Below are 23,564 nucleotides of genomic sequence, written 5' to 3' on the forward strand. Positions count from 1 at the left end.
AATTTAATCATTCTTTAACGCAGATTCTGTGTTGTTTCGAAAGACGATAAAAAGTCCTGCACGTAGTTGTTGACCCTGCTGTGTGAGAACCTAACCTAGATGGTGCTGGAGTCAGACTCGAGGACAGCATAAACAGCCTGCTCACCTTTGAAAAGAGTGTTTTGACAATAAGTATGTTCACAGAGATTAATAGAAAAAAATTAGTTTTATTACACAATGGTGTACCAATACAAAATCATTAACAAATGGTAAAACCATATAATGATATCCTCTTTCCGATGGAAAACAGTGTAATGACATTTGATGGACAGTTAGGTACATCCTCTTTTAGGCTCTGGCTTCCTCATCATCCATCTGAGTGTCATCCTTTACATCCGTTCGCAGACTTTTCTCAGAGTTCTAGAGAGCAGCACCATGCCACACCTGCCTGATTTGCCTCCACGGAGTTCCAAGGATCGAGGCGGTGATGAAGAAGAAAACCAAGATCATGCCTTTAGCCAGCGACTGAGAATATGGCTCACCTGGGAAGGAGAAAAGTCACAAACAAATCATTATGGTACTGTCAGTGTCTTTTTTTTTTTTTTTTTTTAAACGCTCTTCACTGGGACAAGCACAATGACCATACGAGCTAGTGTGAGCGTGCATGGTTGTTTGTCTCTGTGTTGGTCCTGTGATGGACAGGCATCCCCGCCTCTTGTCTAATGGCAGCTGGGATAGGCTCCAAGCCCCCCGGTGACTCTGACTAGGATAAAGCGGGTATAGAAAATGGATGGATGGAGCAATGGGAGAAGCCCAATGGGACCATAATACAATCACATTCAATACTCATTTATCTTACAGAGAGAGAGAGAGAGAGAGAGGCTGGGCCTGGATTACAGAAATCATTACCTGTGTAAGATTTGGTGATGGGAAAGGCGAGCTCAGGCCAACACACATCATTCCTGTCACAGTCGTATTCTGTAAAGTTGATCTGAAACCTACAAGGTAAAAAGCCAAGACAAAACATTACACTCTGTGTTAATATCAGGTAGGTAGCTCAAACATGAATTCATTCATGTGACTTGGCATCTCTCCAGGGGAGAACAGTCTCAGTGTCAAAGCACCTGGTATTTGGTGGTCCTACATTGATAGGAATGTCAATAAAGGTGACAGAGGAAGTGATGGGGAACAACTGAGTCTCTGCACATGAAGAGAAATCCACTCCTCCGCAGTCCAGTGCCCAGGTGGACAGGCTATAACTGAAAACAACAAAAATGGGATTGTTTATGCACACTGAATAAAAGTTATTAACGGCTCCCAATGATCCGAGAATAAAACCTGCAGCGTGCATCTATATGAATATACCTCTGATACACACCTGATTTGCAAATCACGAATTTCCCTTTGAGGTGAGCCCTCCACCAGGCCGGTGATAAGACTCCAAACATAGATATGCTGGTGCGATGGAATACCACGGCATGCACCTGCAGAGTCCTCTGTAATTGTGCTTGAGTTCAGCGTCACAACTAGAATAGATATGTTAAGTATGACATTAAATCTGTAAATATAATGAATACAAAGTTTCTCTCATTAACAACGACGATCAGTACAAAAAGAAACAATTTCAATGCACCCTCTACTTACAGCTTATGTTAAGCCAGTCTGTCAGAGTGAAAGAATCTGGGTTTCCTTTCTTTGCCACATGTGTAATCAAAGCTGCTTGTAGATTAGCAACCGTGTCTCTAAAAGAGAAAAGCAACATATCTAAATAACCAATACAAATGTACACAGTATGTTTACATGCTGTATATCAAATTTGAGCTTGCTGACCTCAGGAGATTACACTGAGGTAAATTCTGTCTGCTGACGGGTAGCAGGCATCCTGATGTTGAATTCTCCCCGAATAAAACTGCGTTCTTCTCAGCAGTGGAACAGAGTCCGTCGTGCACTGGAAGCCAGATTAGGCAGAAGTGAAGACAAACTGTACATGCGCAAGTCAGCGAGGCGGCAAATCCATTCATGTAGCACAATTCAGCAAGACGATTTCAAGTGATTAATAGAGAACATAAAACGCATTAAAAAACTAAATTTTACTTCTGAGTTCCGCATACTGTTTAAGCTGCATGAAAACTAAAAGCAGCTTCTTCATGTCTCGTTCTACCTCTGGGAACAGCAAGCAAGCCTGCTCCTGTTTACCAAAGATGTCCGGAAGGTTTAGAACGTACCAAGATTTCAGAAATGTATTTTGGCCCTAAAACCAATCAACATGACTAACGTTTTACCTGGTTTCCAGATATTGATCGACGTCTTCTGGATTGAGTCTGAATCATTGTCCAAGACTCCAGCAATAACAGGCCTTCCCACCTGATAACCTGTCATTTAAAATGCACATGTTATTCTCTGTAATAGGAAATGGGAACCCTGTACTTTAAACAAAGAGAGGTTTTTGTTTTTTTCTTGCTCTTACCTGGGTTACCTGAGTTGGCCTCAGCCATGGAGTCTCCATTAAGAAACACAGCGGAATATCTTGTAGTTAACGCCACTGTTTGGAGAAGAGAACAGCAAAATAAGTCAAAATATATGAAACATGTTTCTTAACTTTAAAGGATAAGACCGGTTTTTTGACATTGGGCCCTTGATTTCACATTATAACATGATGTTCTACTCACCCCTGCTTGTTGTTTGTCATTTGGAGCTGTTCCGAAGATATTCGCGAGGCGTCTGGCTGCTCTCTTGAGATATTCGGCCATGAAACGGTTTCCTATGGGCAAGCTCATACAGGCACAAACTATGCTGTTTATAATTTATTAATTACTCTACACCAGCACTGATAACGTGGAGGTGCGTCGCTTACTTAAAAAAATCCGGGTTACTAATTTTGAATTTTAGCCGAATGAATAAATAGGCAGCAGGTCTGTGGGCTGTCTGTGGCAGTAGCACGAGGAGGACGTCAGTAACACCCACTTTACGACAAAAAAAATCAAAATTACAATAACCCGGATTTTTTTAAGTAAGCGACGCACCTCCACGTTATCAGTTCTAGTGTAGAGTAATTAATAAATTATAAACAGCATAGTTTGTGCCTGTATGAGCTTGCCCATAGGAAACCGTTTCATGGCCGAATATCTCAAGAGAGCAGCCAGACGCCTCGCGAATATCTTCGGAACAGCTCCAAATGACCAACAACAAGCAGGGGTGAGTAGAACATCATGCTATAATGTGAAATCAAGGGCCCAATGTCAAAAAACCGGTCTTATCCTTTAACTGGTAAAAAACCGAGTTACTGGAAAGCATCATAGGCACTTACCACTAACATTTGAGATGATGGTCCCAACAGTGCGTGTCAGTGCGATACCTGTGATGCTATTTCCTTTCCAATAGAATTTGTAATCCAGTGCTAAGGTCACATTTTCACATACCAGCCTCTCGCCTTCAATTAAACAATAACACATTTCAAAATTAGGCTAATTGTCAGTTTAAGTTGCTTTGGTGAGGAAACTCTGTATGTACTTATATGCATACAGTACCTGTAGAGGCAACTGCCTTGCTTTCAGAAATAAACTGACTCAAGTCAGTGGCGACGTCATCGGTTACATCCACCACGACGTCTCCTGAGAGGAAAATGAAAGTTAAAAACAAGGTTTGAAGAGGCCTGCATTAAAAAAAGTCTCAGAACATATCAAAGCACCGCTCCAAGTACGGTTGGCAGGTAAAACGCACCCCCTTGGCCATTCATCACTCGAGTACCCAGATCTGCTGGCAGTGTCTGTAAGGGAGATCCAGCTGGACAGGAACGGAGCAGAGTTTCGCACTCGACTTTAAAATTTTTCAAAAATGCTACAGGAGCACCATTTACACACTGCCCGAAGACCCTCTGTGGACCAAAGATATACATTACACCTTAGGTGTTACAGCCCTCAAAACACATTCAATGCAAAATATCACTTAATAGATAAAGTATTATAAAGAAAAAACAACATCTGCACGACTAACCTGAGGAATGCTGAAGTACTGGTTATTTAAGGTTACAATTGGACTTCCTTGAACATAAAGATTAACTGGCACTGGAGCTGACAATGTGGGCCTTTGGAAGGATGGGCGAGGCCTTGATGCACTAGGCAGGTTAAAAACCAAAAGATTTATGATGAAATCATGAAACAAAACTTAGTGAAGAAGTGGCTTAATGAAAGAAAAACCAAACATCAAATCCTTTCTCACATTGTGTCACCGCGGTAAAAATGACCAAGATAGGGGTTGTTTTCAGGTGGAGAATTGACACATAGAAATGGAAACCAATCCGGGGAGTTTTCAGCAGACTGCACGGAGCACTGATAATCTGGAGCAGGAGAGACCTGTCCACCAAAGGGCCCTAGAAGACAATGGGACTCAAACAGGTTCAAGTCTTCACTGGAGCAGTCCTGTTAAGATAGAAACACAAAAAAGTGCATTCATGCAACAGGTAATACGTCAACTATTCTATTGTTAAAACACTTGAAAAGTGACATATAAATATATATATACATATACCTTGTCACAACAGCAGCGTACGTCACATACACTGAATGTTAGGTCACAGGGACAAGAGCCAAGTGGTTGGTACACTTGGTTTGGAATGACTGTTTTATTATCTGAAATGGACAGTGATTTACATATCAAGAAGTGTGCAACTCTCAAGTTGTTTACATTCCTAATTTGGAGGCACATTATGATCGGAAACAAATCTATACTTTAATTTGAATTACCATATCCAGTGCTCTTAGGAAACAGCTGGGCATGTATGGTGGCCTGGATCAGCAGCGATGCCTGGGGTGTACTGCCAACGCAGGCAGACACCTGAAGGGTTTCCAGGACACACAGCCGCTCTGAACAGCAGTCACCAGTTGTATCATTCTCACCACACAAACGCAGAATCTGATTCAACCTCAGCTGAATCCGAACAGCATTCTAAGGCACAAGATTAAACAAATTGGAGTACGAATCATGGATGGATTGTATTACCTTCAGTCCTTTGGCCCTTGCATCTCACTTCAGCATTGTTTTATCATGATCTGATTATAATCATTGGTCAAGATCACCGTCAGATTAGCTTTTACCTTTCCCATCGGCTCCCTTGTAAGCACCCACCGTGTCGCCTCGACCACACATGATGGAGGACCAACGCTCCCTGTAAAAGACAACCACAATCACCAACCACCTAATCCACCCAAAATGACGGCATACTGCCCTTTCACAACGCAGCCACAAATCGACCCCGTCCTTATTGTTTCTAAACAGCTCATTTGGCAACTAACTTATCCACACAATGGCCATGTTCTATTAAAGCATCAGCATTTACCTGTTGAGTTGGATGGAGAAACCGTCCGAAGCTTCAGAGAGACGTCTGAGGTGTTCCCGAGCAGAAATGCGGTGACAGCAGGTCCAGTTGTAGTGAGAAAAGACGGCTGGAAAACTATTGAACAAATTATTATAATTTCTGCTGACAAGAACTCGTGATAACGACATAGAATAAGTGTAAATGTAACGCCTTTGACCTTAAAAAACATCTTAGACTCAATAATAAGAGATGCTGAAGATACAAACAAAGCTCTTACCGACAGTGTTCTGAGTATAAGCCAAAGAAACGAAGAGCAATACATATGTGACGTGGCGCGAAACAGACCCAGAAAAGAAAGTTTCAACCACATTAGCCATTTGGTGATTAAAGAGTCGACATAGCTGCAAACTGGTTGTGATGCCCTAGCAACGCAGATATCAACAAATCACCACCGAGAAAGATTCTTGCTCTCAGGAGACACGAGACGCAAAACGTTGTTGAAACCAGCAGCAGCGACCTCTTCTGGTCTGGAGTGGTAGATTCACCGGTATTTTGCAAGCATGAGGACTCCTGGCAGTAGAGGTTCCTCCTAAAATGTGGATTTCCTACAATGTTTTATCTCTTATTCTACTACGATTTCTAAATCTTACTTCGATTTTTTAAATCTACACTGATACATGTACACCTTTATCACATTTAGGCATTAAAGACAGTCAACAGCCTAAAAATGTCTTACTGCTGGAACTGAATTGACCTAAATTGTATAAATTGATATATTGTTCACTTCACTGATATATGAAACTTAAAGGTGTTGCCAATAATGGGGAAATTCTTTGTTATGGATCTTTTCCAATAAATGTCTGGGCCCGCATATTTTAACCGCTAGGTGGCAGCACGTTGCCGCCAGATTGACCACTGAGATTAGCAGAAGTAGAATTTTGTCACGTGACCAGCAAACCAATGTGCTTTCAGTAATGTGTCAACATTAGGCTTTCGTACTTAGAAATTAATACAAGAATGGCTTTTGAAAGCCTGTTAACAAGTCTGCAGAACTGTGTGATATCCGAGATTCAAATATCTGGAAATGTCAGCCAAACCCTCAAGCTGTTCTATGGCAAACTGTCTGAATCCTCCAGGTTGGTGCTGAATGTTACTCAAAACTCGGTCAAACTGTCCCTGTGCCGTTTGTAAATTCTATATTTGTGGGATGTTTAATAAGATGTGATGAATAATTCTGCTTTATAAACAGGAATAACGTGAAAAGATGTAAGGAGCGCAGTTTAGAGGAGGCTGCCCAGCTGCTGAGACAACTATCAGAGGCACAGCTTCGTAGTTTTGATGACCAGCATCTCCTGCTCCATGTCAGAGTCCTCATATCCCTGCAGCTGCAGATGGTCGGCATCTCCACAGCCTGTCGTAAAGTGGACCAGGTAAGCCTCACAGCGTGTTCGTTCACTGTACAATGCTTAACACAAAATGCAGTCTCATGAAAACTTTATATCTGCTTAATAGATGTTGCAACATTTGGCAAAGGTGGACCACCAGTTGGTTTTTAGAGAAACCACCCACAGTTTGCAGTCCATAGTCCTCTGCGATCAGGTACAGAGCTGTCCCTTCACCCTCGTTTGTGTTATAAGTCTTTCCAAAGGCCTTGCAGATACCTTTGACCGTGTTCTTTTTTCAGATTCTGTCTTTGGAGGATTTACAGAGAGGTTGGTGCTGGCTAAAGATGGTCTGCAGTTTTATTCATTTAATGTGCAAGTTTTCACGTGCTTTTATTTGAACCATTCTTAGCCTGTATGTTCCTGGAGGACAGCACTGTTGGTCGTGAGGCGTGGCGAGGATCATTCATGTCCATGCTGAATAAGGTGTCTGACTTGTTCCCTATTGTATTGCAACAAGAATCCACGAGAGACGGACCCCTGTGTTATCTTGCTGTCAAGGTATGCAGAGAGCATGCATCATGAATGAGCCTTTTTCTTGTGATCTTGGTTACTGACTTGGGAACTGTGGTTGCTGCAGGTGTGTTTGCAAATATTTCAGCTCTTGTCCAGGGAAGTTGCTCCTTTTGTGTGGGAAGAGGACCGCAGGAGCCCAGCAGTGCAGACGATCTTGCAGGCTCTTATGGGCATAATACTTGGACAGGTTACCTTTTCATTCAAAAGTTCTGAATTAGCCATTAAAAAGATTGGTATCTGTTGTTGCAGCTGTTTCGTGTGTCCTTTCTTGCAGTGCTACAACCGGGACACTCGTCTTTTGGCAGGCACTGCCGTGGCCATGCTGATCAGCACAGCGTCGGAGAGCAGAGCAGGAGGCGCCGCTGCCTGGAGTCTGCTGCAGGTCTCTCACATAGGTACTGTATGTTGCTGCAGCTCTATAAATGGCTTGAGCCAAACGAACACTGACATTTGACCAGATAGTCACATGAACTAGTAAGCATGTGCCCATTGGAACTGAGATGTGCTTTTTTTTTTTTCTAAATGAATAATTCATCCTCTTCAATACAGTTTCTGTTGATAAAAGCGACATAATCAAAAGACACATGAGACTTTAATGTCTTGTAGTCATACAAAACAGACCTGTCAGACAGAAAAAGTGAGAACGCTTACATTAGGGGTTCCAAATGTTTTGAACCTCCTTTTGGAATAATATCTGTAACCTTGATTATTTAAACTTCTGAAAAATGTGTGGCGAAGGAAACCCTTAAAAAAAAAAAAAAAAAGGTTTTGGCTACCTAGGGTAATGTCGTTGTAAATAAGCTAAAGAAATTCCACTTCAAGGTATATTGTTCAGTGGCAGAGTCACAGGATCTGCAGGCAGCTGTCAGTGCTGCATCAACAATCACAAAGAGATTGCACAGATCTGACCCCCTTGGGGGGATGTGCCAAAGAAAAGCCTTTTCTGTACAAAAACAGTGTTAGAGCAAAAGTATAGCATAGCAGCGGATTCACAGAAATCCACCAGGCCCTCCGGACAGATGAGTTGTTTGTCCACATTATGGTAGACAACCAAAATTATATATATTATAAACCAAGGAACTTGGGGGTTTGGGGTTGTCATACTGTCTCAGGACTGGGCAGCTAGTTGTCCAAGAGTTGTTTCTAGATTCTAACTCAAGCTTAAAATTGAACTGGAAGTGGACCTTTTAATAGAATAATGAGACTCAGAACACCAGAAAATTCACCAAGGAGCTGCAAAAACATGGAGGTTATGGGTGGGTCTACTATGATGTGAATCTCCTGGAAATATTGTGTTGAAAAGTTATTTTAGAAACATAGTGATGCTTACAATAAGATACAATAAAGCTGGAGTCAAACACTTCAGAGACACGGGCTGAAATGCTGTGTTCCTCCATTTTCTTTTGAAGACTTTTGCATTTGTAGATGTTTTTTTTTTTTTTTACAATGCAGTCTATCAATACAACATGTATTTTCCTTTTTGGTATAAGACTATCAACTTTATCTCTTTCAAAGAGGATCAAATGTTCATGTTATGGAACAGCTGGATTCCATAACATGAACTTCTGACTTTTTTTTTACATGACTGTGCTGTTTGTGCACTAGATACAATCTAAACCAAATCCACAAAAAAATTGAAGAAGAAGAAAAGAGAACATTTGTCACTGCTGTGTGAATGTGTGGAGGTTCCTGGCTGAAGACTTGCTGTTCCCGTTGCTTCTCAGAGCCCTGGCTGCTGACTGTTGGTGCTCTGCAGCTGGAGTGTGACCCTGTAAGGAAGGACGGAGTGGACCGGCTGGCTGTGAGCAGGGGCCTCCTGACCTGCTGCCCACCTCACATTTTACTCAGTTCACGCGATGATGCCACACCAGTAAATCTACTTGGAAGTTTGCCTGCAGATTACGCTCTCTCTCTTATTCCTGCTTTCATTACCAAATCTTTTCTGTCCTTTTTTTTTTCAGACATGTTTACTGCTTGAAGGTTTGTTTCCTCTGGTTTATGCGTTGTGCGACGAGAAGCTGGACTGTCACCACTTATCGTTCGAAGGTGGGTGATGTCCAGAGTGTTTGTTTGTGTGGTTGAATGGTTATACCACCTGTTCAAATATTACACATTATTGCAGCGTTAACACTGTGGCTGAAGAGAGCGAAAGAATGTCAGCCGGATCTCTGGAAGATGACGGCTGTTCGCCTTCTGCCTGACGACGGCAGTCGGCAGCGGCAACTCGTTGACATTATCTGGACCAACGCAGAGAGCCCAGTGAGTCGCTCAACATCATTATACGATAATATTCAACGCAAGAAGTTTGTAAAGGGTTTGTGAGTTCTGTACAAGTGTGCGTTTCAACGCAGCCAATTGAAAACAAAAGAATTATTACTACACTTGAAATAGATTATACTCTTGTAAAAGCTTTTAACAAAAGAGCCGAGCCGCTAAATGTTTCTTGGACAGCACGTGTATCATTTCGACAATAATCCAATGCGTAAAATAGAGTCCATGTGACTGGTGAGGTGACTGCAAGATGAGAGTTCTCATTTTTTTTTTACATCCAAGTTTCAGTTAAAAGTAAACACATGACCTTGCGGGTAAAGAAGTGAACAATGCGAGGGGTTCGCCAGAATCAACAGCTGGCCTCGGGGAAAAACTAGAAAATGACAAAATGCCTGGCAGAGCGAGAGGCACAAGTCTTGTGGAAGACTCGAAAAACATCTGCGTGGTGATTGAATGACTAACAGAAGACTTCATGTCCAAAACCACAGTGGTGAGTTAAGCTGCACTCCCCAAAAACATCCAGGGAAAGTCAGTAGAGTTGTGGTACAAAGTCGTATGATGACAGAAATCTCAACTGCTATCGTAATCATGAAAATAACCCAACAGCTCCAGACAGAGAGCACACCATCTCATCTGGCAGACTCATCTGGTGGAGTCACTCTTATGGCTCTCAATCTGTCACCATATTTTAAAAGGGCTCGATCTCCTGAATTTGATGTGCCGTTGCTTAGAGTCCGGAAAAAAATACACGTGCCGTTTTTTTCTGAGAACTGACTGTCTGGACTGTGTATTAGTAGCCCTCACGTTAGCTTCTTTGTTTATTAAATTTCACATTACCTTCAGAAGTTGTTTGGTGACATTTGTCTCATGCTGCATTTGCAGGTAGAAGGGGTGCCTGAATGTGCAAGCAGTGGCTTTATTCTGTTGCTGAACCTCTATGAAAAGGACTGTGAGCACTTTTGTGATGCAGACAAGACATTTTATCTTACCCTGCTTCAGCGAGTGATGAAACTACCGTGGGAGGCCAAAGCCAAATATCAGCGCCTTTGTGCCCTGTTGCCGTATCTGGGTACAGACATGGTGAGGATTTAAGGGTCGTTACAGCCTTAACGATGTTCTGTTAATTAGTCTTAATGACTTACTTTCTTGTTTATGTCTTTCTATGATCAATCAGGTGCTGGATCAATATGCTGAAATACACAGTCATCTCCTGAAGTGCTTATCGACCAATCACCTGTCACCATGTGGATCCGAGCTTTATAAACGTCTGGTCCAGCAGCAGAGGCGAGAGCTTTGTGGTAGCTCGCTCATGTCCTCCTCACTCACTGAGCTGGATCTGGCCGGACACTGGGCCAGACGTTGGCAGCCCGTCCTTCATAATGCTCTGACATCTGAAGTGACTCTTCTACAGAACAGCAGCTCAACACACCTATTGCCCTGCACCTTTCAGGTTTTCCCCTCTGCCGTGGACCTTTTACTGGCCCCTCTGGACCCTAACGCGCCCGGTCATCTCCACGCCTGGGCCTGTATCTTGAGCTCCTACCGAGCCGTAACCGGTCGCTCTCCCTGGGCTAATCAGGGCAGTTCCACCTTCGAAACACTGCAACGAGCTCTCGGGTCCGCCGATGACAAAATCCGTCTTGCTGCTCTGAGTCTGCTTTGCTGCAGCCCAAAGACCAAAGATACCCCGACCGCGGAGGAAATGGCGATAATGAGGACGTTCATTCCTCAGAACCTAAACTGCGAGTCCTCGCCTTTTCGTCAACATTTCCAGGCTGGAGTGAGGAGGTTTCTGGCTCGTATCAGAGACGGCTGCTTAGCTCATATCAAAGGACTGAAGGTCAAAAGGAAAGGAGATGCCGCTCATTCTGAGAGATCGCAAGAGATGTTGGAGCAAGGCATTGGTGAGAAAATAGTGAGCTGCAAGTTCATGTTCTTACCTTATTATGTGACATCTTAATGTTCGTTTTTTTATTACCAACATCATAAAGTACTAACTTTATGATATGAAAGCATCGAAACCATGATATATTTAAACACCTATATTCCAATTTGAATTCATTATTAAACATGTCATTGGAAACAATCTCAAGAGTCAGCACAAGGATAACAGAAAAGGCAACCTGGATCCAGCCTTCAGCACTCTTTCTTTTCAGATTTTTCAGAAAATGTTTCGATTTGATTTATTCTTCTGTTCAGGGAAGCTTTTTCGTACGTCCTACAGGGTTTGTAGAGTGGTTAAGCCAACTTCCATTCAGCTCCCTGGCACCAGGACACAGTTATCAGAGGAAGAAGACTGCACTGTTGTTGCTGTGTGCAGTCTTGGAGACCTGCACAGACACCTGGAGTCCTGAAAAAAAGAAAGGACAGCCTCCAGGTCAGTGATGGGGGGGATGTAGGCAAAAAAACCCAAAGCCATTTATACAGCCACATGTATAAATGGCTATTACACACTACAGTGCACGATTGTTGTTTAATAATAACAATAAAAAAGTGCATATTAAATTAGCCTTTAATAAAGTACCAGATATTATTTTTGCAGCAAATATGGGGACTCTTATTGATTATGCCAGACAAAGAGGACAGTGGGATTTCCTCTGCAGGACAAAACAACTGGTTCTCATCAGCTGTTTGGAAGATTCTACAAATGAGGTAGAACTGCTTCATCTTATCTTGTGTTTCCTTTGTGCTCAAATTGATTGAAGTTTAAGATACTAGGGTATTTTTTGTTCTCCCTTCAGATTCGGGAGCTCTCCACTGGGCTGTTGTTGAGATTTTTTCCACCCAGCTTCCCAGATGACATCGCGGCAGTGCTGAACACGAGAACCAAGCAGCTCCTGTGCAGTCCACGGGTGCAGGAGGCCCAAATGGGAGCGCTCGCGACGAAGGTCCTCCTCCAGAAGTAAGCCTCGCCTCTTCTCGTGGCCTTTTTCAGAGTTGCACCTGCTTTGATTGATGAACTGCCATCGGTTGATCTTTGTGCAGATCAAGAGAGCAGCACGGGGACTGCAGTTTGAACCTTAGTCTCGGCAGTGGAAAAACCCCGAAAACCCCATGCTTGGTCAGAGACCTGGTGAAGGAACTAGAGGAGCACTATCAGACAGCCAAAGTAGATATGATGCTTGCAGCCAGAACCAAGCCAATACATGGTGAGAGTAAAGTCCACACGCATTTATCGAAATGATATTAAGCTCTATTTAAATCCTGCAATGAATTACATTGCAGGAGTGCTGTGTGCCCTTCAGAGGTGTCTGCTTGAGTCACCCAGCAGTGTCTGTGACACACTGGACCGCAGTGTGGTCACTGAGGTGCTTCACCTGCTGGAGAACATCTCTCTGCTGCTGCTCAGCGTTCTCTATGCTGATCATGATACTGAAAAGGGTAAAGTAGCAAATCTGCAGAAACTATGCAGAGTTATTTCAGATCTTATTTAGACACCATGCATCAAATGACTTTCTTCCGTCTTAGATGCCCCACCTTCTTTTTGTGATATGGGAAATGCCATCAGCTCTCTGATATCACAAGGGTCTGGAGGTGGCCACGCAGACGGAGAGGAATGCATCCTTCTGTCCGAAGAGCACAGTCTTGTTCTCACCTGCTGCTGGGTCTCCCTTAAGGTGCGACAGAAGCACGATAACCTGACACTTAGTGTGAGAAGATGGCCGAATTCTCATAATTTGGTTTGATATTTGTTGTGTGTGTGTTTTTTCTCAATATTTTCCTGGCAGGAAGTTGGAATTCTTTTAGGTTCTTTGGTCGAGAAACTTCTTACAGATTCCAAACAGCTCAGCGATTGTCTTCTGACCAAACAGGACCTAGTGAGAGCATCAAAAGTATTCAAGAATATTCTTCTTAAATGCCGTCACTGGGTAAGTTTTTAAAAGTTTTTTTTTTTTTGGAGGCATCAACCCTGGATTTCATCGGTTCTTTTCAGAAATCTAAATTTTTTTCTCACCAGGGGGCAGTAGAGGGTTGCTGTATCGGATTCACAAAGTTCTGCGCCTCCCTTTTGAGCAGCGGTGATGCAGAGCTTAAGGATATTCCAGCCCAAATGCTTAAACAAGTGAGCAATGCTTGTTTGTTTTTTATTGTTAACAAGAGTTCCTAGACTGCTGTCATATAGATGTATCTATTTATTGATAGGGATTACAGGTCGTGCAGTGCCCTCGTTCCACATCTGTGACCCGGCGGGCTGCGGGGTTGCCCATGCTGATCCTGTGTGTTGTGTCAGCAGAGGAGGCCAGTAAAGCAAGGCCACTGTTAGGCCTCAGCATGCAAACCTTACTAGACACAGCCAAAACCCCTCTGGATGAGAACTGGGACCAAACACTGGACCTGCCCCAGGTGTGTAGACACCACAGCAAGAACAAGGTTGTCGGCACTTGCAGCCAGAAAGACGGGTGTTTTCACATAATTGGTCCTCTCCCTTATAGGTGTGTGCCGTTCACACTCTGCAGGCCCTGGTGCGCGGTTCAGGTTTGGGAGTAGCCGTCCTTCAGTTTGCGCCTGCTGTAGCCATCTTGTCTCTCACTCTGCTCAGTTCTCGCTGCTGGGCCATGAGGAACGCCGCGCTGCAGCTTTACAGTGAGGCACAGACACCTTCGTGTCGTTGGTCTTTTTGGTTTACTTTTAGCCTTTGTTTGTGGTATGAAGTATTACTTTTGTGAGTTGTGTAATATTCCACCTGGCATTTTCTCATTTAACTGTACCATCGGTAAGTATATAAAATGTCATAAAGTGACAAAATAATAACATCTCAATTTTGACCTATTTTATCTGTATTCAAATTTAGATTAAAACTTAATCGGTTCACTGCTGTTTCAGAGTCAGAAAATAAAGATTTTTTTCTCATTTTTGCTTGAAATAAATACAGTAATTAAGCCGTCTTATTTGAAAATGTGCTTCTAGGCTCTCTGTGCACGCGAATGCTCGGCCAGCGGTCCAGTAGTGAGGAGTCTGGCCCGACCCAGCATAGCATGTCCCCCGCTGCCTTCTTCTTCCACTATCCTGCGCTCCAGCCATTCCTCCTGGGTGAGCTGAGAGAGGCAGCTCAAAACCTCCAGGGTCCGACCAACGAGGCCAAGCTACACCTTCAGCCGTCGCTCTACCCTGTCCTCACTCTGCTGGCCCAACTCCAGCCTGGCGCCCAAGACTCAACAGAGAGGTTACTGTTCATATATACATTAAGATCTTGAGCCAGCTTGATTTTGATTAAAGTTGTCATCTTGGGATCTTTGGAACCATCAGTGTTATATAGTTCATATAGTGCAGCAAAAAGTTCAAAAGCTCACCAATTGGAGTAATTTGTCTCTGGTAGAGGACTATGCTCCTGGCTGAAACACGTCGTTTGTGCTGTAGCCTTTAAAGTATTTTTTATTTAACTTGTCTTCATCACAATGAAATATTTGTGTAATACCTGCTCAGTGGCTAGTTTAACGTACCACAAACAAAGAATGAGTAGCTGAGTTGCACTCTCCAATTTTAGAACAACTAACTGGCCAATCAGATCAATCCAGGCTTTTTTCAGAAGGGGGAGGCTGGAAAGAGACAGAAACTAAAACAGTGTTTCAAACAGCAGATGACCAGAGGTGCTGCAGTGACTTTGTTTGGTTTGTTTCTCATTGAAGCATTTACCAGAATGGAATGTTGAACTTGTGAATTGGGATAATGTGGGCTCTTTAAACTGAGAAGCTTCTCTGCCCTTGTTTGCATTAGACTGATGGTTTGAGTTTTGAAGAATTCATACATTTGTTTTCTGCCAAAAGTAAGATCGATACCACATTAAACGTGCGGTAAGTATGTCGCAAGAGCCAAAGGCAATTGGCTTGACTAAGCATGAATGCTGGAAGCAGGGTGGAACTGCAATCCTGACGGTGTCAACAAGATACAGAATCCATGTTTTCTGGCCAAGTCCAGCACATAACCCCAGCGCGACCATTTCTTATCCTCTGTGCTCGGTGCACACCTCTGTTTCTTGTCTTCATGAAAAGTTATGTTGCTGCTGGTGGTAGTATCAATGTGTTGCACTGTTCCTAAAACAGGCCAGAATTTGTTTTCACTGCATTGCTACAAAAACCTTTTGGAAGTGCATAATTTTCCTTCCTGAATTTTCTTACTGAGTGAAGATCCTCTGATTATTTATTTATTTATTTATTTATTTATTTTTTTTTTTTTTTTGTCTGCCAGAACTTCATCAGACTTCCTGGCGCCCTTACTCCAGCTGTCTGCTAGTCCTATTTACAGTGTGAGAGTGATGGCCTCTAAGGCTCTGGTTGCCATGACTCCCCCCTCGGAGTACACGGGCATCCTCATCAAACTGACTGCTCAACTACCGAGTCCTCGTGAGTGCCGCTGCCACAACCAGCTCCATGGGCAGCTGCTGCAGATCAAAGCCATTCTTGAAAGAGTTCTCTGCACAGACAGGTGAGACTTAAAAGAGCTGTTTATTAATTCACCTCACACTTCTGGCTTTGAAATCTTGCTGTGTGTCTACTGACAGTGCCTCTTGGGATGACCTGCGCGAGGTGCTGAGCAGAGCGCAGGCCTCGCTGTGGCTGGTCACTGAAGCGCAGCGCTGCCCTCTGGTCAGAGTGGTCTACCTCGGGGTGGTCGAGACTTTAAGAAGACACTGCTCTGAGAGCTTCCTGTCACAGCTCAGTGACACACTCACGCATGACCTCCAAACACCTCAGCAGGGTCTTCAGGTGTGTGACGTGCTGGCGACCATATATGAGGCTTTTATTTTTAAGAGGATACGTTGTTGATTACAAAGACACACTGTTGGGAACAGGGAGAGATTGTTGACATGCACCAGAGACCAGAGACATTGCATTTGCATGCTCTCTAATGGCCCTAAAAGCTATTTCTCAATTAGTATTTTATTCTGAGCAATGGATTAAAGGTAGGGTAGGAGATCCTGGATTTTGAGTCCAGCGAAGCTGCATTTTGAAAATACACAGGTAAAAAGTCCCAACCCTTTTCTTCACTTTTCCCCCGAAGGCACGCCTCTAGAGTACATGAACGCGCACGAGCACGAAGGTGCACGAGCGCTGTTCTGACAGCAAGCATCGATCGTTGCCGTATTTAGTATTTAGTATATGCTAACTGTACGTTTAATAATGCTAGGTGCTAGCCAAGCTGGCTCTAGTTTAGCTTCCTGCCAAGCTTCTGGACGTTCACGGAGCAGGGTACGCGCACAGGGGGAAGGAGGGGGAGGGAGGAGCAGATTGCAGTTTGATAGACGGCATCAGTATCCAATCATTGTGAACGGTCCGTTCACAATGATTGGATACTGTTTTTCCTAGATTGTACGTTCTAGAGGCCACTAAAACTTTTCATATTTGTGTCAAAACTTTTAATTAATTGGTTGCAATGAGGGTGTGAAGAGTATTTCAAGCAATATGTAAAAAAATGTTCCAGAAAAAGATCCCCTACCCCGCCTTTAATACATCTACGCACATTTTCTGCACTGATGCATGTTTATTCTCTGGTTATGGTTGTTATCGTGATTGAATCCAAGATGCTATGAATTTGGCCCCCTTTTACTGAGCCGTTGTTAATCTTTACTGCTCCAGACGGCCTGAGATTTAACAAGGGTTCAGGCAATACACCCAAAGTGTTCAGGAACACGAGAGCTTCTATACAACACTCAGCCGACACGACCACGCACGAACAAACTCCCACACAAGATTGCTTTGTGTTTTCAGCGTTACATATAGTTATTAGCAGGGGTGTAGTGCTGTTAGTTTAACATTAGCTGCATGTACAGACACCAGTAAGGTGTGGCTCATTTCAAAGAATATGTTGCCACTCTTTCAACAGAGCAGTTCTATATGCATTGGCCAACCACTATATAAATGACCACAAGATCAAATATTAGACCGATGTTCTCATATTTAGACTCATTGCTTACTTGCAAAAAGAACAAGTGGATACTCCCATGGAGCATGCTGTCCTTTTTGTCTCAATATCTTGCTATCGGTTTCACTACCAAGACAGACAATGAAGCAATATTTCTAAATGAGTTGCAGTCAGGTTTCATGGCCATTAGCACATAGATTAGCATTAATACAGGTATATGGCCGTAAGTATAGAATTTAGATTCATTCATAACTTCATTATAACTTCATGCTGTATAATTAAGTAATTTATTAAAGGTCGGTGATGTGCTTTAGTCTGATGTTCTGTTGTGATTCAAGAAAAAAATACTAATAGCATTTAATAGAAAAACAAATGCTAAAATCAAGTGGCCCATAATAGAATTGCTAAAACCTTCCAAGTTAATCAAAGTTTCCCCAGCAATTCAGCAAGTTAAGCTCATAAAACCATATGGCGAAGAGCTGATCAAAATACTGAGATATTTATGCTCATGAATTCATAAACTCGTTTTAAAAAGCTTAAAGAGGGAATGGGCTTGGTGCCAACTAAGTTTTTATTGTCATTAAGATTAAATACGTCATGGTAACCTCTTCCCAAAAATGAAACGATGCTTTCCTGGTATTTGATCTTTGCTACTTAATACATAGACAAGAAAAATGAATGGTTAATCTCACTGTTGCAGGCAGCAACTTTTAAGGTGTAAATGGTTTCCTGCTTGTTACTCAGTCAGTGAGTTGATGTTACAAAAGTTTCTTTCTCTTGCATGACATACAATTCAAAGATGAGCTAATAAGTCACAGCCAGAGACTTAAGAAACCATTGCAACAGCTAGAGCCCTGACCAAACCACTGCCATCTCATAGTTGCATCCTCAATCAGGAACGGAAGCAGCTGCGCATCATAACAAAGTGTAAATAGCAGTTTTGATTAGCTCTTTAAACAACAACTTACGCACCAAATATCAGACATATACTGTATCTGAGCAAGCCACAGTTAAAGGGGAACTCCGGTATTTTCAACATTAAGCCTCTTTTCTGAGTCGTCTGCAATGTTTTAGAACCCCCCTCACCGCTTTTTTGATGTTTACATGTTTGTAGTTCTCTCGCACCGGAAATGCAATACACCTAGCAGCATTTCCGGTGCTAGAGAACTACAAAAATGTCCGCTATTGACGAATGTCCAGTCTTCAACAGAACTCAATGGGATTTACAAAATGTCAAAGAAAACACGACAGAAGCAACTTTTCGCTACGAAATTTGATATGGATTACCAGTGCACACCAGTAACCACTCCGGTGAGTTGATTATTTTGAAAACGGAGGTTTATTGTGCTTTTACTGACCTTTTAAGACATGCACATGACTAGCCGTTCTGAAGCAGGTTGAGAAGAATCAAAATTAGGCAAATACCAGAGACAGCAGTAAACATCAAAAAAGCGGTGAGGGGGGTTCTAAAACATTGCAGACGACTCAGAAAAGAGGCTTAATGTTGAAAATACAGGAATTCCCCTTTAAGGTGCACTAACTCCGTGTCAAAGCCAGTCTAATACATAATGCATAACACTTTATCATGATACAACACAGCCTTTCTTTAAGGGTCAGAATGATTGCAAATATTTTTTTTGGTTCATTTAAAGAGATATTGTGTGGGATACTTTCAGGATTCAAAACAGAGCTTTCATGTTGACCCAAAGCAGTCAGAAACTAAGTTTTCAGGACCATTTAACCACAAGTTAAGGGTCCCGGTATATCTGATGCTTCATCTATGTGATCTCCACAGATTGGGCTGTCATCCTTCCATCAACAAGCCGTCCTTTTCCTATGCAGCGATGTAAAGTGGGCATGCAAGATCTGGGACAGCTTCTCTGCAGCGAGCCCTGATCTGAGGCTCTCATTGGTTGTCTGGCTGCTGGATGGGCGGGGTTTGGAGCTGACTGGCTTGAAGGAAGTCATCCAAAGTGTGTTGCAGGTGCGATATGATCTGCTCGCATTACTTCAGCATGAGAAAAAGAAGAAGGGGGGGAAAAAAACAGCCGTTTTAAGAAACCAGTTTAACGGCTTAAGTTGGACAACAAACTTCTTGAAAGACAAAGTCAGGATAACTTGGAGGTGTAGCTGGGCCTCTATTCTAATGCCACCTGGGACCAAAATGTGTTTATTCCCTGCTGGGAAACGAAAGGGCGTGTCTGTGATCTGCAACAGAAGACGCTCAAGTGCAGTCGTGCAGAAGTATACAGTTGTTGTGTTAGAGTTCACCATTTAGATAAAGCCTTACTCCTTCAGCTTGATAAGAGGTGATACTGCATATCTACAGACAGTGGAGAAAGATAGACTACTGTTTATGTGGCCTTGTTTCTTTTTTTTCTTTTTTTTTACAGCATGTGTTTATCCCTCTTTTAATGAATCTGATTGAGTTTCACTGATGATGACGGTGATATGGAGTACATTTTAAGTTCTGCTACAGATATGATATTGTCCTCTGAACTGAGATGTACCGCTGTTGAAATGTTCTCTGTTTCCAGTTAAACTTGAAGGAGGCTTTATTAAGCCGCAGTGTGGAGTATCGAACAACATACCTCGCTGCCCTGGTAGTAGTGATGACCAATGGTAGCTCTACTTTACCTCAACGCCTGCCACACTTGACCCCACTGGGGGATGCTTTTCTGTTCGAGTGTCTTGATTTGTTGCTTACGGACCTGGAGGACCAGAAAGGGGGTCCAGACTTCCTCTCTCAGGCTCTGTGTGCTGCTAGTCTGCTGCTCTCTCAATTTCCAGTCTCCAGGTTTTTATACATTTTTATTTTCTTTATTTCAAGTCACACTCTTGGATATGTCATATGTCATCGGCCTTTTTAAATCGAAGCTGTAAACCCACCTTTTTAGACTGGCGTTCCAACTCTGATTAGGGCCACTATGCTCATTCTATCCGCTCTTTTTTTTTTAATTATCTTAATTTTATACAAATTTTATTCAATTAATTTTATTGCACTTCTGGAAGGCTTTTAATGCCCTGCAGCACTTTTAGCCCTTTTACCATTTTTGAATAGTGTTTTATGTTTTGTTTTACGTATTGTTGTTTTTTATCCTGTTGTAAAGCACTTAGAGTACCAGTTGGTGATTGTAAAGGGCTATATAAATTCAATTTGATTGAAATTTGATTGAGTGATCCTGTAGAGTTGACTTTTCTGCTTGTGTTTCACCAGTAGTGCAAAGATATCCTTACTCCAGCGCTGGTGTGGCATTGTGGAATACCAGCGGGCGCCAGGCGCCTCCGAAGTACTCAGGATGGCGTGTGGTGAAGCTCTTTGTGCGGCTGGAGTTCCACTTATGAGGGAAAAAAGCACTCTCCCTGCCATTGTGATCCGGTATGAAGGAAATACGATCATGACGTTGACACACTCTAAAGAATCCAATTTAAAAATGTTGCATCTTTCTGGTTTAGGTTGATCAACACAGGCCTTTACTTGCTGCAGGACCAAAGTCAGCAGGTGAGGCTGAAAGCGGCCTGTTTTGCTTCTTTGCTCCTTCATGCAAGAGGAGGAGAAAACCAGAAGAGCGTCTATGTGATGCAGGTCAATCAGGCTCTGCCGCTCCTCTTGGACCTGCTGCTGGAGCGGTGCTGGGATACTCCAGGCACACTGGAGGTGCTGCTGTCTCACCTACCTCAGTCTGACCTCAAATCTGTGCTGAGAGAAGCCTCAGCAACAGCGGGGTATGTTACCTCACTCAATCTGTATACCGTGCAAACTAAGTAGCCTCAACTGAGCTTTACTTAACTGTCATTATTACTCTTTTATTCAGGCGCTCCAGCTTGTATGAGCAAGATGAGGCCAATGTGTTTGCAGAGCCTTCCGTCATGTCTGCACATGTGCTTCCTTACCTGCTGCAGATGGCTGAAAAATCCTCTCAATCCTCTGCTCTGGCACAGAGCCTGAATTCATGGGCAGAGGAGAACGCTGCACAGGTGCTGGATAACCTTGTGGTCTGCAAAAAGCTCCAGCCAGGTACCACATTAGCGTGTCAATCTCTGTGGTTCATTCCCAAAGTTCTGCATTAGATTCCAATTGTTTTGTTGTTTTTGTAGCTGGGACACTGACTGCCTCTTGGCTGGCTCTCCTCACGGACCCACATTTCCACAGCACGCTGTGTGGCCTGTTCACCAGGGCTGCCTTTCTCCTCCGTCACCTGAAAACATCTGCTAGCGTGCGCCACGTTTGTGACGTTTCATCGATGCAAACGAGTTTACAGGAAGTTTGTGCGCTGCTCAGTCAGAACGGTGTCCACTTTCCCTCATCTTTACGGGCTGCTCTGCTTGGAGAGCTGCCACTGTGACGGAGCAGTGGAGCCATTTTGGGACACTCAACGAGCGAAACCTTTTAACCGATGTAGCTCGGTATAAAATGACCTGTTATGTTATATTTTAAGAATGCACATGACATGCACATGTGTTCCCCTAAGCTTAAATGAGTGCTGCAGTTGCTGATGCTGCAGTACACCAGCACTTGGGAGGCCAGTGAAGTTATGTTAGAGTTCAGTGTCGGCTCTTGTGTTGATCACGTTGCTGTACAGAGAAGGGACTCCCTGGGCTTTGGAAGTTAGAGTTGTAGAGGTTGTTTACCTTGACATTTATTTTTTTAGCAGTCACCACGGCATAGTTCTCCTGTCCCCTTTCATTCTAAGTAGTTCTCAGCTGCAGCAGTGGTGAGACTCAGATTAATGCAATGATGTAATACAACAGCATCTAGAAAAGCTGCCTGCCTTCGACCCAGCAGGGGAATATGATATGGGTTTAATGTTCCATTAGAGGCCTTCTGTCTGAATGAGTGTCTTATCTGTCAACCACATCAGAACTAGTGATGATTAAATGGATCTGATAGAGAGCTGGTGGTTGCCCCGCAACAGACCACGCACTCAAAGAGTCTTACATCATTAGATCCCCTACTGGTGTTGTTGAATGGCTCCTTGGATTAGACGAACACCGGCATGCAAGACATGCTGGGATTGGTCAAGTTAGGCTCCTTGTATGGTTTTATCAGAGTTGATGCAGTTCTTAGTGTAGAGTGGTCCAGTGTTAACCAGCACAGTGTGCAGTTTTGTGTTTATTTTTTACTCATTTTTCTTTACCTCTATTCACACCTGCATTGTGCTCGCATCAAGTGTTGCACTGTTGAGGATTTGGATTATACAACACCTATGACAGTAAGCCTGTGGAAATGATTCATACACAAATCTTATGCAATATGTGTTTCGTATGACCCACGCAAAGTCCACGCCCAACGTGCAGAGCTCAGTTGTGTGTCCGTGGGCCTAAAAGGAACTTGTTCTCTTTAAGATCCCCACAAAAAAACCAAAAATGCTACATGATGAAACTTGTAGGGCAAAACTGAGCTTGCGAAAATGATCTTAAATCATCAAAAGTTCATTAAATATTTCATTAAGCCACACATTTACTGATTAAAATGTATGCTGCTGACTGACTGACAGTAATTCAGGTCTAAGGTGCATAGCTTAGCCTTAAATAATTTGCTTTTAGATGATACTGACGTACATATTCTTTGTGAGCTGCAGACAGCTTTTCAGTGTGCCTGAAAGAAAGTCCATTTTTAATGAAAAGACATTGACTCATTATACTGTACTTTGTATTCATGTGTTTGTGTTGGAACAACAACATGCCAAATGTCTTATTCCTGACAGTAAAGTTTTAGAAGTCAGTTTAAGGTGAGCACGGTTGTAGATATCCTGAAGGCCTCATGTACATAAAAGTGGAAAATGACCATATGGTTTAATAAAAGCCTTTGCTATTGTAACTGAGGGTATCTGGGCTCTCGGTAAGCCTCCTTTCTGCTACTTAAATGATTAGCTATGGCAACAGGGAACAAGGCCAAGTAGAGTGGGTACAGCCTCCGTCATGAGGTGTGCACATAAATACAGGCATATGGGTGCCATTTGATGCATTAGTGTTGCAAGTAGTGTTTTTCCACTGTTGGATCAAGTGGTTTTGTGAAAAAATGGCAAGAGAGAAAAATGACTAGTGCACTTCTAATAATTGTAACAACCATAATGAATTCAATTATTTTGAATAACATTTTGTGCATTTTATGCTGCATAGGATGAAATAAATATTAATGCCGTGACTCTGCAAATATGCTTCATATGATGAGAGCTTCT

The 23,564-nt window shown here is 42.9% G+C and overlaps 2 protein-coding genes across 5 annotated transcripts; one reads left to right on the forward strand and one right to left on the reverse strand.

Moving 5' to 3' along the window:
• Nucleotides 1-186: 186 nt before the first annotated feature.
• Nucleotides 187-5,763, reverse strand: tctn2 (tectonic family member 2). Its single transcript, XM_075467973.1, has 18 exons — nucleotides 5,571-5,763; nucleotides 5,315-5,428; nucleotides 5,073-5,143; nucleotides 4,722-4,923; nucleotides 4,507-4,607; nucleotides 4,198-4,397; nucleotides 3,973-4,093; nucleotides 3,700-3,853; nucleotides 3,507-3,590; nucleotides 3,287-3,409; nucleotides 2,447-2,521; nucleotides 2,262-2,351; nucleotides 1,810-1,927; nucleotides 1,624-1,721; nucleotides 1,358-1,505; nucleotides 1,104-1,238; nucleotides 889-977; nucleotides 187-521 (listed from the first exon to the last, which is right to left on the reverse strand). Exons 1-18 carry the CDS (start codon nucleotides 5,668-5,670, stop codon nucleotides 400-402), a joined length of 2,145 nt encoding a protein of 714 aa, XP_075324088.1. The 5' UTR covers nucleotides 5,671-5,763; the 3' UTR covers nucleotides 187-399.
• A 480-nt stretch (nucleotides 5,764-6,243) lies between these two features.
• Nucleotides 6,244-23,203, forward strand: LOC142382280 (tRNA (32-2'-O)-methyltransferase regulator THADA). Of its 4 annotated transcripts, XM_075467975.1 has the most exons (32): nucleotides 6,244-6,429; nucleotides 6,543-6,723; nucleotides 6,806-6,892; nucleotides 6,978-7,005; nucleotides 7,088-7,236; nucleotides 7,316-7,438; nucleotides 7,526-7,646; nucleotides 8,976-9,121; nucleotides 9,213-9,297; nucleotides 9,374-9,510; nucleotides 10,405-10,602; nucleotides 10,697-11,426; nucleotides 11,747-11,899; nucleotides 12,065-12,174; nucleotides 12,264-12,424; nucleotides 12,508-12,671; nucleotides 12,748-12,903; nucleotides 12,991-13,139; nucleotides 13,251-13,391; nucleotides 13,481-13,585; nucleotides 13,666-13,866; nucleotides 13,956-14,106; nucleotides 14,431-14,686; nucleotides 15,709-15,945; nucleotides 16,022-16,226; nucleotides 19,178-19,366; nucleotides 19,920-20,179; nucleotides 20,600-20,761; nucleotides 20,839-20,884; nucleotides 20,969-21,108; nucleotides 21,198-21,400; nucleotides 21,481-23,203. In XM_075467975.1, the coding sequence occupies exons 1-32, from the start codon at nucleotides 6,311-6,313 to the stop codon at nucleotides 21,726-21,728; spliced, it is 5,541 nt and encodes a 1,846-aa protein (XP_075324090.1). In that variant the 5' UTR covers nucleotides 6,244-6,310; the 3' UTR covers nucleotides 21,729-23,203. The 4 variants fall into 4 exon arrangements, 3 of the variants coding, with proteins under 3 accessions (XP_075324090.1, XP_075324089.1, XP_075324092.1); XR_012769925.1 differs by having other exon boundaries at nucleotides 20,839-21,108; nucleotides 21,286-21,400; nucleotides 21,481-21,564; XM_075467974.1 differs by having other exon boundaries at nucleotides 20,839-21,108.
• Nucleotides 23,204-23,564: the final 361 nt, after the last annotated feature.

Source organism: Odontesthes bonariensis, chromosome 6, assembly GCF_027942865.1.
Source record: "Odontesthes bonariensis isolate fOdoBon6 chromosome 6, fOdoBon6.hap1, whole genome shotgun sequence".
Classification (NCBI taxonomy): Eukaryota; Metazoa; Chordata; class Actinopteri; order Atheriniformes; family Atherinopsidae; genus Odontesthes; species Odontesthes bonariensis.

Bases quoted from the DNA above. Each gene is read 5' to 3' on its own strand.
- tctn2 (XM_075467973.1), bottom strand. From the start codon at position 5,670: ATGGCTAATGTGGTTGAAACTTTCTTTTCTGGGTCTGTTTCGCGCCAC. The intron at 5,144-5,314 runs GTAAATGCTGAT...TGTCTTTTACAG, and splicing joins TTCTCCATCCAACTCAACAG to GGAGCGTTGGTCCTCCATCA. The intron at 4,608-4,721 runs GTAATTCAAATT...TGTCCATTTCAG, and splicing joins TCCTAAGAGCACTGGATATG to ATAATAAAACAGTCATTCCA.
- LOC142382280 (XM_075467974.1), top strand. From the start codon at position 6,311: ATGGCTTTTGAAAGCCTGTTAACAAGTCTGCAGAACTGTGTGATATCC. The intron at 9,122-9,212 runs GTAAATCTACTT...TTTTTTTTTCAG, and splicing joins CACGCGATGATGCCACACCA to ACATGTTTACTGCTTGAAGG. The intron at 15,946-16,021 runs GTGAGACTTAAA...GTCTACTGACAG, and splicing joins AGAGTTCTCTGCACAGACAG to TGCCTCTTGGGATGACCTGC.